The sequence below is a fragment of the Platalea leucorodia genome (genome assembly GCF_965183815.1).
Source record: "Platalea leucorodia genome assembly, chromosome: 4".
Taxonomy (NCBI): domain Eukaryota; kingdom Metazoa; phylum Chordata; class Aves; order Pelecaniformes; family Threskiornithidae; genus Platalea; species Platalea leucorodia.
The window spans coordinates 99,779,336-99,795,201 of NC_138826.1; the positions used below are offsets into that span (position 1 = coordinate 99,779,336).

The following is a 15,866-nucleotide window of genomic DNA, read 5'->3' on the forward strand; positions in this document are numbered from 1 at the left end:
ACATATATATACAGACATGTATATAATAGCAACTGGTTTTCCTAGCATGTGAGGTGTTTGCTTTAACACCAAAAATAAAAATTAAGCATCAGTTATCATACAGACTTGTGAAGTGTAAGTTTGAGGTAATGGTACAGGGTCACTTCAGTAAGATAGCCGTATCGGAGCCAAAGAAATGACCAGCTGATCTATTACAAATAGAAGTAATTGGCCATATCCCTTCTGCAGAAGGGGACAGTGACTAATGAACGTGCTCTGATGTGCTACTTCGTGGAAGAAGGTATGACTAAATTCTAAACAGTACTCTGCAGGAAGAGTTATGTGTGTGACTGTCAATTGGATATCTTTTAGGACTGGAAATTATTCAAGAAAAGGGATTATAAATCAGAAGAGGAAACTTTTTTTTTTTTTTTTTTTTGGCTGTTAGCAGTATACGGACATCTTCATGTGGCTGAGATCCAAGGGAGCCCTGAGGAGCAGGGGAAATGGCAACAGCTTCAGGGATTTTCCTGTGACTTACTGAGATATGTTGACATCAGTTGTGACTCGGCATTCTCCACATTCTTTCTGGGTTGTTTTCTCCTGCATTTGGAGACTTAATTATCCACAAGTTCTAATGCCAGGGCCACCACAATTGTAATTTTGTAATGTAGCCCCTGTAACAGCTTCTTGCAAACTGCATGTAGGCAAAGAGTCATTCACTTAATCTTGAAAGAGCAAGGAGATAACATTAGACTGAAATGTACACAGTCAAATTATTAATTTAAATAAGTCTGAGTTAGTATCTCATTCTTGTCAATGCAAGTATAAAGCACAGTAGCTTTATGCCAGTTTTCACAGTGGGACCCAGGAAGGACCTGAGGACAAGTTGTATGCTTTCACTTCTTTGCAAGTATCTGTTCATGTGTTTCTCAGGACAACAGAAAATCTCTCACCAGTACTGAAATTCATGAAACATGTTAAGCATTCAAGGTAGGACTGAGGATAAAAGCAATTGAATCAGGGTGCTTTCCTAGTTGGAAACAAACAGGATCTCAAAGCTGTTCTGCATTCTGAGAGAAGTCTCTACTAGAAAATAGATATGCAATTTCATGTTGTATCATGAACAAAAATAAGGTGCCCTTGTGGCTTTTCCAGCACGTGTGAAAGTCTCAGGGGAAGAATTACACCACAGCTTGTTGGGGATGGTCTGGTCTCTGCAGGCTGTCATGCTGCTTCACTGTAGTTGGATGCTGTATGGAGTGGAGAGAGCTGCACAAACCGTCACACTGTTGTTGTGACCACACAGGCAGTACGACGATATGAATTGTTCTTACTGAGTTCTGTTTTGCAAGCAGAGCAGTTCTGGACAGCAAGACTATATTTTCATGAGTCTGTGCAGGTTACCTAGAATGTCTCTGTTCATTCACCAACGTTATTAGATCACATCCCGTCCAGAGGTGAGACTAAAACTGGGGCTTACTATTGCCAAATTGAAAAAGTGAAGAAAATATCTGATAAACTGTTGTTCAAATGGACTAACTGCTTGAATTCCAGTTACATGTGTGCTGTGAGGCATATAGCTGCACTTTAGTCCTTGGTGTTATAATGAACTAAACCTGCAAAAAAATAAGGTCTGGTACTGTCACCTGGTAGTAGATTTCAAAAAAGACACAATTGAGAGTTGGTAACAAGGTGTACATATGATTATACTTTAAAAGATGAGCTAACTATAAATTGCTGTATTTAATATATTAATAGTCTCTAAGTATCAGCTAGGTAAAGGACTCGGACTGTTGCTGAAGATCTTAAACAATTTCATGTTGCAAGTGCTCGAGACGTGCACTACAGCGTTTAGGCTTAATGGGCAATACTAGTTCATGCTTGAATGTTCTGGTAATCTGGGAGATTGCAAAGCGCTTGGTGTTTACTAGGTATCCAGATAAATATCAACTTTGATATTCTTTTGCATCTTTCCTGTTGTGGAAATGAGCTGGAAACCATACAAGCCATCAGACTATCTATTCTTTTACTTTATTGCTATCTTTAGGTATCTTGTCTTGCAAAGTGGAGTCTGTTCTGCTTAACACTCTTTTGCTAGTTGCTTTTAGAGTGGAGTGACTTATTTCTATTGCAGAGTTAGCTATTTTTATTTGGAGTGGGCTTTATAACTTAGGTTACCATAAATTATCATTACTGTATAATCACATGACCAGGGCAGCATCAGTCACATACTGAAATGATAGTACCCCACATCATAAACGGGTGTACATGTGTAGTGCATATCTTTGGGGCTGGCTGTGCATCACTTCATGTGACTAATTATATGCAGGTCCTTCTTCCTTCCTCTCCCATCACCTAATGGGCCTGTTATAGTCATGGCGTGTACTTGTCATGTACCTGTTAGATGCCTTAAGATAACGTATGTATCTTGCCTTCAAGAATTTAGAAGGCAAGATGCAGAACAATGCTAGAGTTTGATGGGTTTTGGCAAGCAGGGTTGAGAAGCATTTTATAGGTAGTAGTTCTATGCTATTCGCTATGTGAAGAATAAACAATGGGGTAAAATATTACTCATTCCTCTTCAAACTCTAGAGATCTAGAAGGTTGATCTGTTTTTCTTAGACTATAATAAGAACCTTTAGTTAACATCCAGCTTTGCTAATTTCCATATGCTGTGGCTGACTGCTTTGAACTGAAGCTCTGGGAAAGTCATTAATAAATAGTAAAATAGTTTGTCTAATCCAAGGTTCTGTTTATTATGAGTGAATTGTTTAATTATGCTTCAGGTAATAAATTGCTATCTAATACCCCTTAATCAAAGGAGTTCAAATGTGTTGTATATGAAAGAATACCATTTGTATCTAAGTAAGTAAAGCCTTCTACCTTTTAAGGATGTTTTCTGTGAAAATTCTCTGTCCAGCTTGTGCTAGAGTACCTCTGACTTGGTTCAGAGCCGTTTGAAAGGCTTTGTCCATATAAGCCTTTCACTTTTCTATCATCTTCTCTTTTAAGTGCTGAACTTAGAACAGAACTCTGTGCAATTACACTGTATATATGGCTATATGCATTTTATCCTTTCTAGGAAATATTTGTTTCCACTTGATAGCAACCCTGCAATAATCATATGCACTTCACTGAATGCATGATATTTGAAGAAAATAGTATAGTCTGTGTAATTTTGAGTGTATAAAGAGAACCTGAAAAACTAAAAGCCCAGACTGCTGAGGGGATCATGTTGATGCATTTAAGTTAACTCATGGGTGACTATCCATAATGAAGCTGGTAGGTGGGTGATAATGGACATGCATGTGTGCGATCAGTACTGAGACGTAACTGAAGGGATGACATAGCATCATATTAAAATGCTTTAGTGTAGTTGACCGATATCTAGCTGATCATAATCTCTGTGAACCAAGACTGTAAATAATACAACAGGAGAAATAAAGAATATCTTCAAGAGGTGTTTGGCATATTGCAGAATAACTTGTATATTCCCTAATCAAAGCACTGAAAACAAGGTTTTGGGTTCCCAGTGATGTTGTTACTATGCATGCAGCTGGTGTGAGGTGTAGGTTTCAGCTGAGACTGTAACTTTGTTGCTGTTCCTATAAATTTCAGAAAAATATGCCGGAACTGCAAGTGTGGCCAGGAAGAGCATGATGTCCTCACAAGCAATGAAGAAGATCGGAAAGTGGGGAAACTCTTTGAAGATACAAAATACACAACCCTTATTGCAAAGCTGAAGAATGATGGCATTCCCATGTATAAACGCAATGTAATGATACTGACTAATCCAGTGCCAGCCAAGAAGAACATATCTATCAATACTGTGACTTATGAGTGGGCTCCTCCTGTTCAGAATCAGACACTTGTAAGTCCGACCCCTTTTTTCTTCATGTTCAAGGCAGGAGTTGATGGAAGATAGAAAAGTAGAGCTTACCGGAAGGATAAATTTGCCTCTTGTAGTCATTCTGTGTGTACCTCTTCTTTTCTTCCTCCTCAAAACTGAAAATATGATGCCTGTTTAATGAGTCTTACCTGTGTCATATTGCAGATATGGATGCTTGTCTGTGGAACTGGGGACATGAGGTGGCTTTTAATAGATAGGATTAAACGCTATCTGCAAAGTCCTCGGAGTCCAGTTTCTCTAACCTGCCTTTTTAAGTACACTTGAAAAATTTGCATGGAGTGTGGGCTTAAAAGAAAAAAAAAAAAAAAAAAAAAAACCACAACAATCTGTGTCATTGTTTAAAGTTAAGGGGAACACTCAGTCTTGCATATAGCTTTTACTGTATATGGTAATAACAGGATCAGTGTTGACATCTGAAAAAGCAACTCTCTTCCAGTATGTTTTCAGCTGAAGTAAATGAGATGGTAGATAGCCTTCTGAGGATTTTGCTTCACTTTTCAAACTTTGATTGCTAACTTACTGTACTGCAGTGTTGTGTGATCTGTGCAGGAATCACGTTATCTCTGACCTAGCTCTCAAAAATACCCTTTTTCAGTGAATTAATCAAACCTTGTGCATCTAAATCGACTGTTACTTAACATTCAGTTACCACTTTGATTTTTAGGCTTGTTCTTGCCTTATTAAAACTAGAGCTTTTCTTCTGTATTTAGCTAGAATTATTTCTGCAATGGGCTGTGTGCCCCAGGCAAACTATTTCAGCTTCTACGTTTTAAAGCTATACTGATGATCAGTAGTTTTAAATAGCTTTGAAGAGACAAGGTGCTGTGTAATTGTTAATTATTGCTTACTCTGAGAAGTAATAACTCTTACTCTGTAAAAGGAAGCCTGTCTCTTACTCTGGGAAGAAGCCAATTAGTGCATCTGCTGTATTTTATCTCCATCTACTGTGTTTGGGGAGCTTAATGTTTATGGAAAGAACCTTGTTTTTGACAAATTTGACTGTCACAAAACAACAGTAGAGATTATTTTAGTCACGTGTTTGCTTAAAAGGATGGGTCTGTAGTTGAAGTGGCATCTGATATCTAATTCCTCCTGATTCAGGCTAGACAGTACATGCAGATGCTACCCAAGGAGAAGCAGCCTGTTGCTGGCTCGGAAGGCGCACAGTACAGGAAGAAGCAGTTGGCTAAGCAGCTGCCCGATCACGATCAGGATCCTTCAAAATGCCATGAGCTCTCCCCCAGTGAAGTTAAGCAGATGGAACAATTTGTGAAGAAGTACAAAAATGAGGCACTTGGCGTAGGAGATGTCAAGCTCCCTGGTGAGGTGGAAACGAGAGCTACTGAGAAGAATAACGTGAACAATGGTGACAGAAGCACCTCAGCTGCTGTAGGAGCGATGGAGGACAAGTCCCCAGATCAGAAGGCATCTCAGTATGTAAGTATAAGAAGGGAAAGATAAAGCAAGAAGGTAGATTACTATCCGAGTGCTCTCTGGTCATTATAACCCAATTAACTTGTTTGTTCACTTGGAATAGTGAAAATCTGGGGAGGGAAAGAAAGAAGGGGAACTGGAAAACATTGTGAATGTCTGCACAGAATCCTGGGTTTTGTCCGTACTTACTCTGTCCGTGCAGCAAATAACTTCTTAACTGACCTTTTCATCCTCATTGCAAAAACGTGTTAGCTTGGAGATATAGTATAGCAGGCTAGCTTTCGCAGAATAATAATCAAGAAACTTCTGTAATCTTATGGACTAATTGCTACACTTTTCTCCTCTTGAAGAGTTTAGTTTAATTTCAGAAGCCTGTTTTCTGCTCTTTCTTGGAAGAACACCAGAATTACCCACTTGACAAATTGTGTTTAAAATTAAATGAAACTAAGAAATAATACAGTAACACATCCTCCTCCCATGTCCAACAAGCCAAGCTGTATAACGGCTGTTTTGACTAGCTGCCTCTTTATATTCAAATCTCTTTTTTTTCTTTTATCTGTTTTGTTTGGCATCTGATTTCTGCCTTGTAATAGCTCAACAAAAAATAAGGTATGTAAAATTGCCCAGTTTTCATTGATATTTCTAAAACTATAGCCTTAATGAAGTATTTCTGACATAACTTGCTAACTGCTGCTGTGCATGGCCTCGCTACCAATTATGAATGCAAAATAGACGTGGGATTACTGAAGTAACATTAAATTAGTTTAGTGAAGGTAGACCTTCACTTCAGGAGCTTTTGCCACTCTAACTTGATTTCCAGAAATGTTGTTATTATATGTATGAATCCAAAAAATTATTTGTCTCCAGGTTACCTACAGAAAATGAATATACAAGTTCTAGACGGAGATAAAAGTTTGTTAACATGGTTGTAGAATATGGCTTTCAGTGTCGTTGGGGGGTGTTGTGTGCTGCTTTTGGTGTGTTTTTGTTGTTTTTTAAACTGACACAGTGTATTACTTCTGGTGTAATTCATATAGAATGTAAAATTAACACTTAAGTTTTAGCTTTGAACATGCCCACTTACTTTAATCAGTCATATACTGTGCCATTTGGTTACCTGTAGCTACTGTCTAAAATTAATTATTTGGTTATTTTTCCTATTATCTTCTTGTGGAGGTTCTAAGATACTAGAAAGTTATTTTATTTTATCGTGGCTTGATTAGGTTGCTGTCATTTTGTGTAACCCAGCCTCTCCTGCTGGGTTACTGTAGTTTCACCCAGCAATTCTTCACTTGCCTCCTCAAGAAAGACCTAAAGAAATATACACTTTGGATTGTACCCCACTGGCCAACTGGCTTGGGCTATATTAATTCAAGGGCAGGAGGCACTCTGTCCTCTTGAGTAATTGTATCAAAAGTTTCTTCATTTTTAGATTATGCCTATTTATCGCTTCCAAAGTTTTCTTTGCTCAAGCACCTGAGTATACCTCCTACTGTTTAGGCTAGGCATATCTCATCACTGTGTGCAGTGATTTACAAAGAGGCTTAGAAGTGTTTAATAGTATAAGTGAACATTTGAGTTGCTTATCTATTGTTAGGTACTGAGTTTACCCTGGGCTAAATAACCAGGATTTAGAGATGTTATTTTTGAAGTATTTTTTTATCTGATTCCTGCAATGTGACTTAGTCTCAGCAATATGCTGTAGCATTATCTCAACTTTTTTTTAACAGTTCAAAATAAACCAATACAGAGAAGATGATCCCAGAGGTCCTTTCCAACCCTAACAATTCTATGATTCTATAAGAGCTCTTTATTACCTTGCAGAAGAATTGCCATCCTTGTCTACACTTTTCTCTATCCATTAGTGCTTTGTTCTCCGAATTTTCTTGTTTGTTGTCTTTCAGACTGAGTCTGAAAGCATGTATTCCTGTAGCTGTGGTAAATAGAATCTCTTGAAAAATTATTTTTTGTTATAGGAATGGATTGCAATTCTTTTAAACATGATTGATTAAAAAAAAAAAAAAAAAAAAAAAAAAAAAAAAAAAAAACAACCAGGTCTCCACTATTAATGCAAATATACCAATAATAATTGCCTCTGTGTTTTAAAAAAAAAAAAATCTATTTCACCATGATTAAAAGCTGAATAACAGAAAAATGGATATTCGGCATATTTTCATCTTGTAAAGAAGCAAATCTCTTTATGTACCTTTTAACCACCTAGACTGGGGATGTTGCAAATGGTAGGTAAACTGTCTTGACCTGATCTGGGACCATACAACTACTGAACCTTCCAATTGACTCCTTTCTACTTTAGGCCTCATACTCCAAGAGAAGAGTCAAAAAGCTTTATGTGCATACATATTTACATATCCTCTTTCATTCTGTTCCAATCTGTTCTTCCTCCCCTTCTGATGTCTTTCTATGTATATTTTGAAATTGCTTGTGTGAAACAAGTGTGGGGATCTGATCAATATGCCTTGCAGCTGAGACACTTTAAAAAAAAAAATAAATAAATAAAAATACATATATACGCACATACACATGTGCTCAATTGAAAACTGAGGCCATTTGTGACTGGGCTTGTAGTGATGTGAATCATAGAGGAAAACCTTCCCAGGATGTTCAGCTCGGTCCACAGACCAACTGGAGTGCAGGAAATGCCAAACTGGTGATTAAAGTGTAGATTAAAATTTTTCTTTCAGTAACATAAACCACCTGTGTTTTTTTGACTTGATGACAAAACCCTCTCTGTAAGCAGGTATAGGGCAGAAGACTGACTATGAATGTTTTGGAACTATTTGTAGTGTAGCTATGTTCATAAACTTTGTAGTCCCTTTTCCATAATCACTCTCCCCATCCTAAGATCGTTAATCACAGAGTATTGGACAACAGCCATGAGTGACTAGCATCCCTAGAAAACAGCTTTAAATAGAATGAGTTTGAAATATTCACAATTTTTTTCTCATTGGTGATGCAGATATGGCTTGATCTTCTCATGGCTGATAAGTACAGCCATTTTCTTGACATGTGTTCTAGTCATAGTCTAGTCAGTTAGCTTTGGAGGCTTCTTATGATTCTCTCCCTGTTCTTGAGTACGCAAGGCTCATAGAACATAACATGAATTTTAGTTGAACGTTGTTGGTTTTTTTTAAGAACTGGACTGTAGTTGCAAGAACATGAATATGGCAAAATACAATAATTCATTTTGGTAGCACTAGTGCTATGTCAGTAGAATGTACATCATCTTGAATTGCTTACTTAAACCTATACTGTGGCATCATGTCACACTACTATCCGATTGTGGGAGTAAGCTAATGCTTTAATTTCAGTCTGGGAAGGTGGGATTTATTAAATATGTTAGTAATATGTAATTGCTATAAATGTAGCTCTTCAAAGACTTTATTTAACTTGGTAATAACTTCTTTCCAGTCCTGCTATCGCTGCAAACTGAACATGAAAGAAGGTGACCCAGCTGTCTACGCAGAACGTGCTGGCTATGACAAATTGTGGCACCCAGCTTGTTTTGTCTGTTGCACCTGCAGTGAACTTCTAGTAGACATGATCTATTTCTGGAAGAATGGTAACCTGTACTGTGGAAGACATTATTGCGATAGCGAAAAACCTCGCTGTGCTGGGTGTGATGAGGTAGGAAATATTCCTAGTCCTCTCTTCTAGCATGCAAGTTTGCTCCCCTGAGAAGTGAATATGATTTTTAGTAAAGTATTTTGGTGCAGGGAGATGATGTGTCTTCACCAGTTTTAGCTGATTGTAGTTGTAAGGAACTGAAACTGATGTGGACACTGCACATTCAGGAAGAATCCATAGTTTGTTTTGGATTTGGTGGGGATTTTGTGTGGTCCACAAAGACATAGGATGTAATTAATAGATGAGTGCAAATTCTTCTATGTAGTCCCAATTATGCAGCTGTTTCCTCATGAAGGGCACTAGGGGGAGCACCTTACTAAATTACATTTTGTGCAGCATACAGAGAACAGCCTGCCTGGTGTCTTTGGCATCTATGGGCTCTTAATAAATGAAATGGAGGCTTTTGGAAAACTGTCAAACAAGTGAACGCATTTGTTTTTGTTGAAATAATTTGAAACAGTGGAATCACCAGGAGTTCCTTGAAATTACAAAACATCCTGAGACTAGCTTTATTGAAAGAAATACTATTCAAATGCATATATTAATATTTGTTTGTATCTTCCTCATAGCTAATATTCAGCAATGAATATACTCAAGCGGAAGGTCAAAATTGGCATCTGAAACACTTCTGCTGTTTTGACTGTGATTGCGTTTTGGCTGGAGAGATCTATGTGATGGTAAATGACAAGCCAGTCTGCAAACCCTGCTATGTGAAGAACCATGCTGCGGTAAGATCCTTCCACATGCATTGGTGCTGTGAAGGAAGGGAATGTACATACAGCTGTGGAACTTGAAACTCTTACTCCCACACTGTGAGAAAGTATCTGAAGAGTATAAATTGAATGCAAGTTTAGGCTCAAGTCAATCATCTTTTTCCCCTTTGAAAAAAAAACTTAAGCAGACAAGTATTTTGTCAATTCCTAAACTTAAACAAAAGCCACTGGGGTGGGGAGGGAAGGCTGTTCTGAAAATACCTTTAACTTTGCCAGCGGTGAAGCAGGATTTTGTAACAGGACGAAGAAAGGTGAAGATGAGTAATGCTGCTAAACATTTAGTTCATGTCAATCATAGCTCATTGTGACCAGCAGGAGTCAGCTTCAGCTGGTCTGCTAAAAGCCTGTAGCGGCAACTGCAGTCTAGGTACTTATTGTTTCCTGTATTTCTAACCACATGAGTTACAAAGGAGAGTGACTGATGGGATAAAGCTAGAAGTTTAGGAAAGGATGGTAGTTCTCAATTCCTAGTTATGCTAGGAACTCTAATCTGAGATCATGGTCCATTCATATCTACCAATTAACTACCTATTAGTTGGGAGTTAGTCTAATGTGCATCTAGGCTGTTTCCATAGTTAATGGAGGGAAAAACTATTATCTCTAGCTGGCAGTTAATCTGAGGTAGGTGTGAGGAATTATCTTCTGCAGAGGCTTTTTTTCTCTTAAAACATTAACTTCTTTGAGATCTAAATGATAATTTTTGGCAACCAGATTTTAAGATTAATTATATCCAAGACTTTAACCTTTAATTCTTTGGCATTGCTTTACAGCTGTCAATGCACAGGAAGATTTGTAACTAATATCTTGAAATGTATGGGTTAATACATGAAGATCTGTGCTGTTTGGCATGACAAGTCTTTATCATTGTTTGGGCATTGGGAAATCCTAACCATCATAACTGTCTAAGTTTAGTCCCAGCAGGAGCTAACTTCTTGTGTGCATTTCATTATTTTGTTTTGTGTCCTCAGCTGCATTTTGATTGGAAACTCTGCTTTAAAAATGAAGGAAAACCAAAAGCTGGAGACTTATTTCCAAGGCTTCTTTTAATACCAGTCTCTCTTCTCCAAAAACACTTAAGAATTCCAGTTTCTATTGGACTTGTAGAGAGGATGTGTACGCTTCATTTAAGCATCGTTTTGTTTCTAAACAGGTCTGCCAAGGCTGTCATAATGCTATAGATCCAGAAGTTCAGCGTGTGACATACAACAACTTCAACTGGCATGCTACACAGGAGTGCTTCTTGTGTTCCTGTTGCAGCAAGTGCCTAATTGGCCAGAAGTTCATGCCGGTGGAAGGGATGGTCTTTTGCTCGGTGGAATGTAAGAAAAAGATGATGTCTTAAGAGAAGACATGTACAGAACCAAGCATTGCTGTGTTCCAAAGGCTCTTGCATTTCTACTGTAAAATATATAGTATCGGGGCATTTAAAGTTATTGAAAGTATTAAATAGCATTTTCCCAAAGATTTTTTTGAGTGACTAAAACTTGCTATGTAATCTTCATTTCTTAGCTGTAATAATACTTTCTTTTTTTGGAATATTATTCCTGAATCTTATGTCAAATGATTTCGTATCCCAGAAATGTAAGAAAAAATGTATTATGAACTATATACACTTTTAAGAGAGCTCTTCACCATGAAGGATCTTTTTGCTGTATCTTGTCTAAGGGAAGAAGAAAACGTGATAATGCTCCAATTTTTCTTGTTTTGTATGATAAATACAACTCTTAAACTTTTAGTTTCACTAATTTATCATTTTTATAGTTTCCCTGCTTTCATCAAGCACTTTAGACAAAATGATCAGCTTTACCACCACATACAGTTTTGTTCACTAGACCTCAAGTATGCAGGGAGAATGAAGCTTAAAAAAAAAAAAGTTGCCTGTAATCATTTGCTTGTTGTTGACACAGGGTTCTTGAGGGATAGTGACTACTCTCACATCAAGTTTGTAAAGTAACTGCACCAATAGAAAACTGTGGCTCATGTTTCTCTTTCTTAAAACTGTTCATGCCTGGAAAAGTTTTCATTTTATGAATGTTGAAGTTACTTTACAGATGGGGGGGGAAATATAAGAAGAGGTCTTGCCCAGATTTAAAAAAAAAAAAAAAATCTACAGACATTAGTGGGTGTCACTCTTATCCTTTCAGAACTGGCTACTGTTTTTTTCATGAATGTTCTTTTCATAAATTGTGCCTTCTATCAGAGGGATGTGGCACATGATACTGTATGCATTTCCAAGAATGTAATTCTGCAAAAGGATCATACTTAGGCTTTTGATTTATAAGTTCTTAACCAAAGCATAAAGAAGTCTTTCCCAGAAGACTTCCAGTATTTGAGTGGGGAAAAAAAAAAACACAGCTGTGTATTAGCTTTGCTTACTAGATAAACCAAATGTGTGGTCCTTTCTTTTTCTTAAGAATTACAGATCTACAGTGAAACTTGATAGCTAACTTTGTGCCAAACCGTGAATGGAGAGTCTTTGACCTAGGAAAAAAAAAAAAAAAAAATCTATGCAAGTCTTATGTTCAGCTCTTTTTTTTAAGTTTTATGGTGGCTGTATTGTAACACTTTACAAATAAAAATTAGTGTTGTTCACTTGAGTTGTCTACTAATTCTGTTCTTGTTGCATCCCCTTTAGGTGAGGCGAAGAGGAGAGGAAATGTTTCCATACTTAGCTTTGGCATTATTTCCCAAAAAACTTAAGGCGTGTACTACTGTAAAGTGCTTACTCTCTTGTGTAATATTGTTGATGACCTGATAGGTGCAAACCAAATGGTCTTGTTCGAGCAAATACACAACTTCAAAACTTAGTATAAGTTTACTTTTTGTTCAAAAACTATGGCCTTAATTATATTTTAAGGCATAATACAGGAAGCTTTAAATTCACAGGTGAGCTAATATGCTGAGAAAATAAAGTGCAGTGTGATCCTTTCAGTACTGCAAAAATAAGACACTGGTGTGAGATACATATTTTGTAGTCTAAATTGAGATGTACAGGTTAGGTCTGTGTTCTGGAAGCCTGTACAGCTTTTCTCAGGGATCCTCAGGATGTATAGAAAGTGTATGCCTTTCAGCTCATACCAATGAGGCTGTATTCTTGCCAGATCTGCAGTTTTTAAAAAAAGGAAAACCAGGATGCCTGGGTAAGAGAAGGTTTTTCCATTTAAGTGCTCCTTAATCTGTAGTGGGACATTCTGTGAGAATGCCATTTGAGGGGTGGGGATAAGGTCTTATTTAATGATTATCTATAAGGATGGCTTAATAGTGTCTGGCTTTTACTTGTCTTGAGTGTGTCTGTCCTCGCCTAATATCCATTCTAGAAGATGCAGCTGATCTTTATAAAGAACTCTTTGTGAAAAGCTGTTGTGCAACTTTTCCTGCCCCTCTCTTGCCACCCCATGTAACAGCTCTGTTTCTCCTTGATGTGATGCCTTGCACTGATGGCAGTCTTACTTTTCACTTTAAATCTTGTTCTGTGCAGTTTTATTTATTAAACTTTATCATATAACCTTCATTTAAAAGGATGAGCAGGCACTACCTCAGGACTTACTCATTCCATCAAGACAGAATTGCGAAGGAAATTCATGTCAAACCAAACATCTCAATAGTCCATTGTCTACTGGGACTGGATTTTCCATGCCTCTTCTGAAGCATGCTGGCTTGCTGTCTTTAGCCTAGCTCTCTTCTTGAGAAGCTTAATCTTCCGTTGCCTGCTTGCTCCCTTCCGGCTGTCTTCCCTGGAACCTGATGCATCTAGGTATTTCTGCTATGGGGTAGCCAAAGTTTAATCTCTGTCCATGCAGTAACTGGAAAGGGTCATGTCACAGGAAGGTCAAGTGTAATGTGTAGATGATACAGAGGGGAGAAAAAGATACTGCTATGTGACTACACAATAGATCAGGAGATGATTAGAAGTGCTAAACAGCTCTTGTAATGAGGTAGGAAGGAATTTATGTCCCTGAAGATAATGCTTTTAGTGTTAGCTGAAAGGTATGTCAACATACTGCAGCTTGAATACAAGCATTAAGGAGATTGCATTCTGTCACTGCCATAATAAAAATATTAGCAGTTAAGTGGATTTTTTTTGTTCTCTTGTATTTTTTGGCTATTTTATCATGGAGGTCCCTTTGGATCTATTTATCTTATAAGCTAAGAATAGAAGCTGGAAGTACATACTTGGCAGATGAAATTTGGAACTCAAAGTATGAAAGTTGAAGTTCTACCCTTAAGCCTTATAAGCACTTGTTATACCAACATACTCTTCTTTTCAGAAATAGTTAATTGGCTGCAAGACACAGCCTGAAGAGGCACTTAGCCAACTCTATTTATCATGCCACTGCCAGAGTGACATATTTGATTTTAACTCTTCACGTGTTGAGCACCACATAAAGACAGATTCACAGCAGAAGACATGTTTGGCCTTGTCGCTATCAGCATCTGTGAGAAGGAAAAGCCCAAATTTACCTCCAGGATGTAACTTTCTGCTTGTCTTAGCTTTATGTTCTGTGTTTTTGATGTTATGTGGCTACTGTGACAATGTAGATTGTTAGACTCCAAGTTTGAGTTTTTAGAGTAATGTCTTTAGCAACTAGCTATGGAGAGCAAGTACAACTGTGCAGTAGAACAACAACTTTTAAAATAGAGATTAAACAAAAGTGGGGTGTAGCTTAAGCCATTGCAGTGTGGTGAAGAGGAGATTGGCAGTCCAGGAAAGGGTCAACAATTCAACTAGCAGCAGACTGTCCAAGAGAGCAGGGGCACAGTGGCTGTCCTGTAAGAACAGGATGAAGGGAGCTAGTATGAGGATGCAGCAGTTCAAGGGCAGGACTTGCTCCAGAAATTTGAGAATTCCTGTATGATGTCCTCAGGTCCTGGGTGTGCTCCCCTGCCACCTGTGGCATCTCAGTGGAAAGCCATCATAAAAATCACCTCCCCAAGAGCAGTCCGCTGGGTCACTGGGGCAAATGTAGTCTTCTCCTTTCCCAGCCCAAGCAAAGCACTATCAGAGAACATTCCAGTCTGATTCGCATCAATATATATGAATGCTTTTGTGTGTGGAAAAAGATGTGACAGGCCAACAGAAAATCTTCTGCTAGGCCTTCACACCTCTTCACGTGTCAGGACCATAGAGTCCCCTGTTTTATCCTAGAACTGGCAGGAACCCAGTCCAGCTGCTGGTGTAAGGCTTGCTGCCCACATACCTGCCATACTCCACTGAGCACAAACACAGTGTTTGTTATATTTCATATACAAACACAGGGAGGGTGTGTTCACCTTCTCTTGTAACTCTGGACGAGTGACGCGTTTGCTTCCAGAAGTGGGAAGTCTGGATGTGAGGCTGTCCTCAAGCATTTCGGCACCAAATTCTGCCTCGCACCTTTTGGGAGAACATCACAACCACTGAGCTGTGGTGTGTCACCTCTGGGCAGGTGCTCTTCACACCGGCTGTTGGAGGTAGGCCACAGCAATTAAGAATGTCATAGTCAACCTAAGCTACACGAGGCAGCCAATATCTGGTTTTGAATGTTAGCTGAAATTCTCTTAAGCTATTGAAATTGTATCACTGTGTCATTAGCAGTCAGCAGTGAGTAGGATCATACAGAGCTGGGTTCAGTGATTTTCAGTCTTGCAAATAGCTACTTCCTAATGGTATAAAATAGCTGGAGACTCTCCACGCTTACAAAGGCTGTAACTGATCATCCGCTTTCACATATCACATTTATTACTCTATTGCTTCTAAGCGCTGAGCCCAAAAAAGCCTGTAGCCCAGGACTTTCTGAGTCTGTCTTTACTCACTCCTTCAGTAAAGAGGTAAATTGCATTTATTAATTAAGTATAAGGCTTACGAATGGTACTTAATAAAATTGATTGTACTGCCAAAGAGGTTCCCAGAAGTAGGTGTTAAATGGAAAACAGATCATCTAAACATCATTAACAATCCAGTAGAAGTGGAGAGAAAAAAATTTAACCAAAGCACTGAAGTGACCATGTTCATTTTTTCCATGTCTTTATTAACAAAACGATGGATAAAGGAACCTCAGGAAACAAAAATCCAAAACCACCGAGACAGGACTAGGCTCAGATTGTAGATTGCCACCCTGTGTTCACTGCTTAAATCACTAAAA

General features: G+C 38.2%; 1 protein-coding gene across 1 annotated transcript in view; it reads left to right on the plus strand.

Annotated features, from left to right (window-relative positions):
* TES (testin LIM domain protein) overlaps positions 1-12,336 on the plus strand; it is a 29,214-nt gene extending 16,878 nt beyond the window's left edge. The window contains exons 3-7 of the mRNA XM_082311076.1: positions 3,601-3,853; positions 4,994-5,329; positions 8,756-8,971; positions 9,541-9,699; positions 10,895-12,336. Coding sequence (XP_082167202.1) covers positions 3,601-3,853; positions 4,994-5,329; positions 8,756-8,971; positions 9,541-9,699; positions 10,895-11,086 — 1,156 coding nt within the window. The 3' untranslated portion in view covers positions 11,087-12,336. The remainder of the gene's footprint in view (positions 1-3,600; positions 3,854-4,993; positions 5,330-8,755; positions 8,972-9,540; positions 9,700-10,894) is intronic.
* The last annotated feature ends 3,530 nt before the right edge of the window (positions 12,337-15,866 follow it).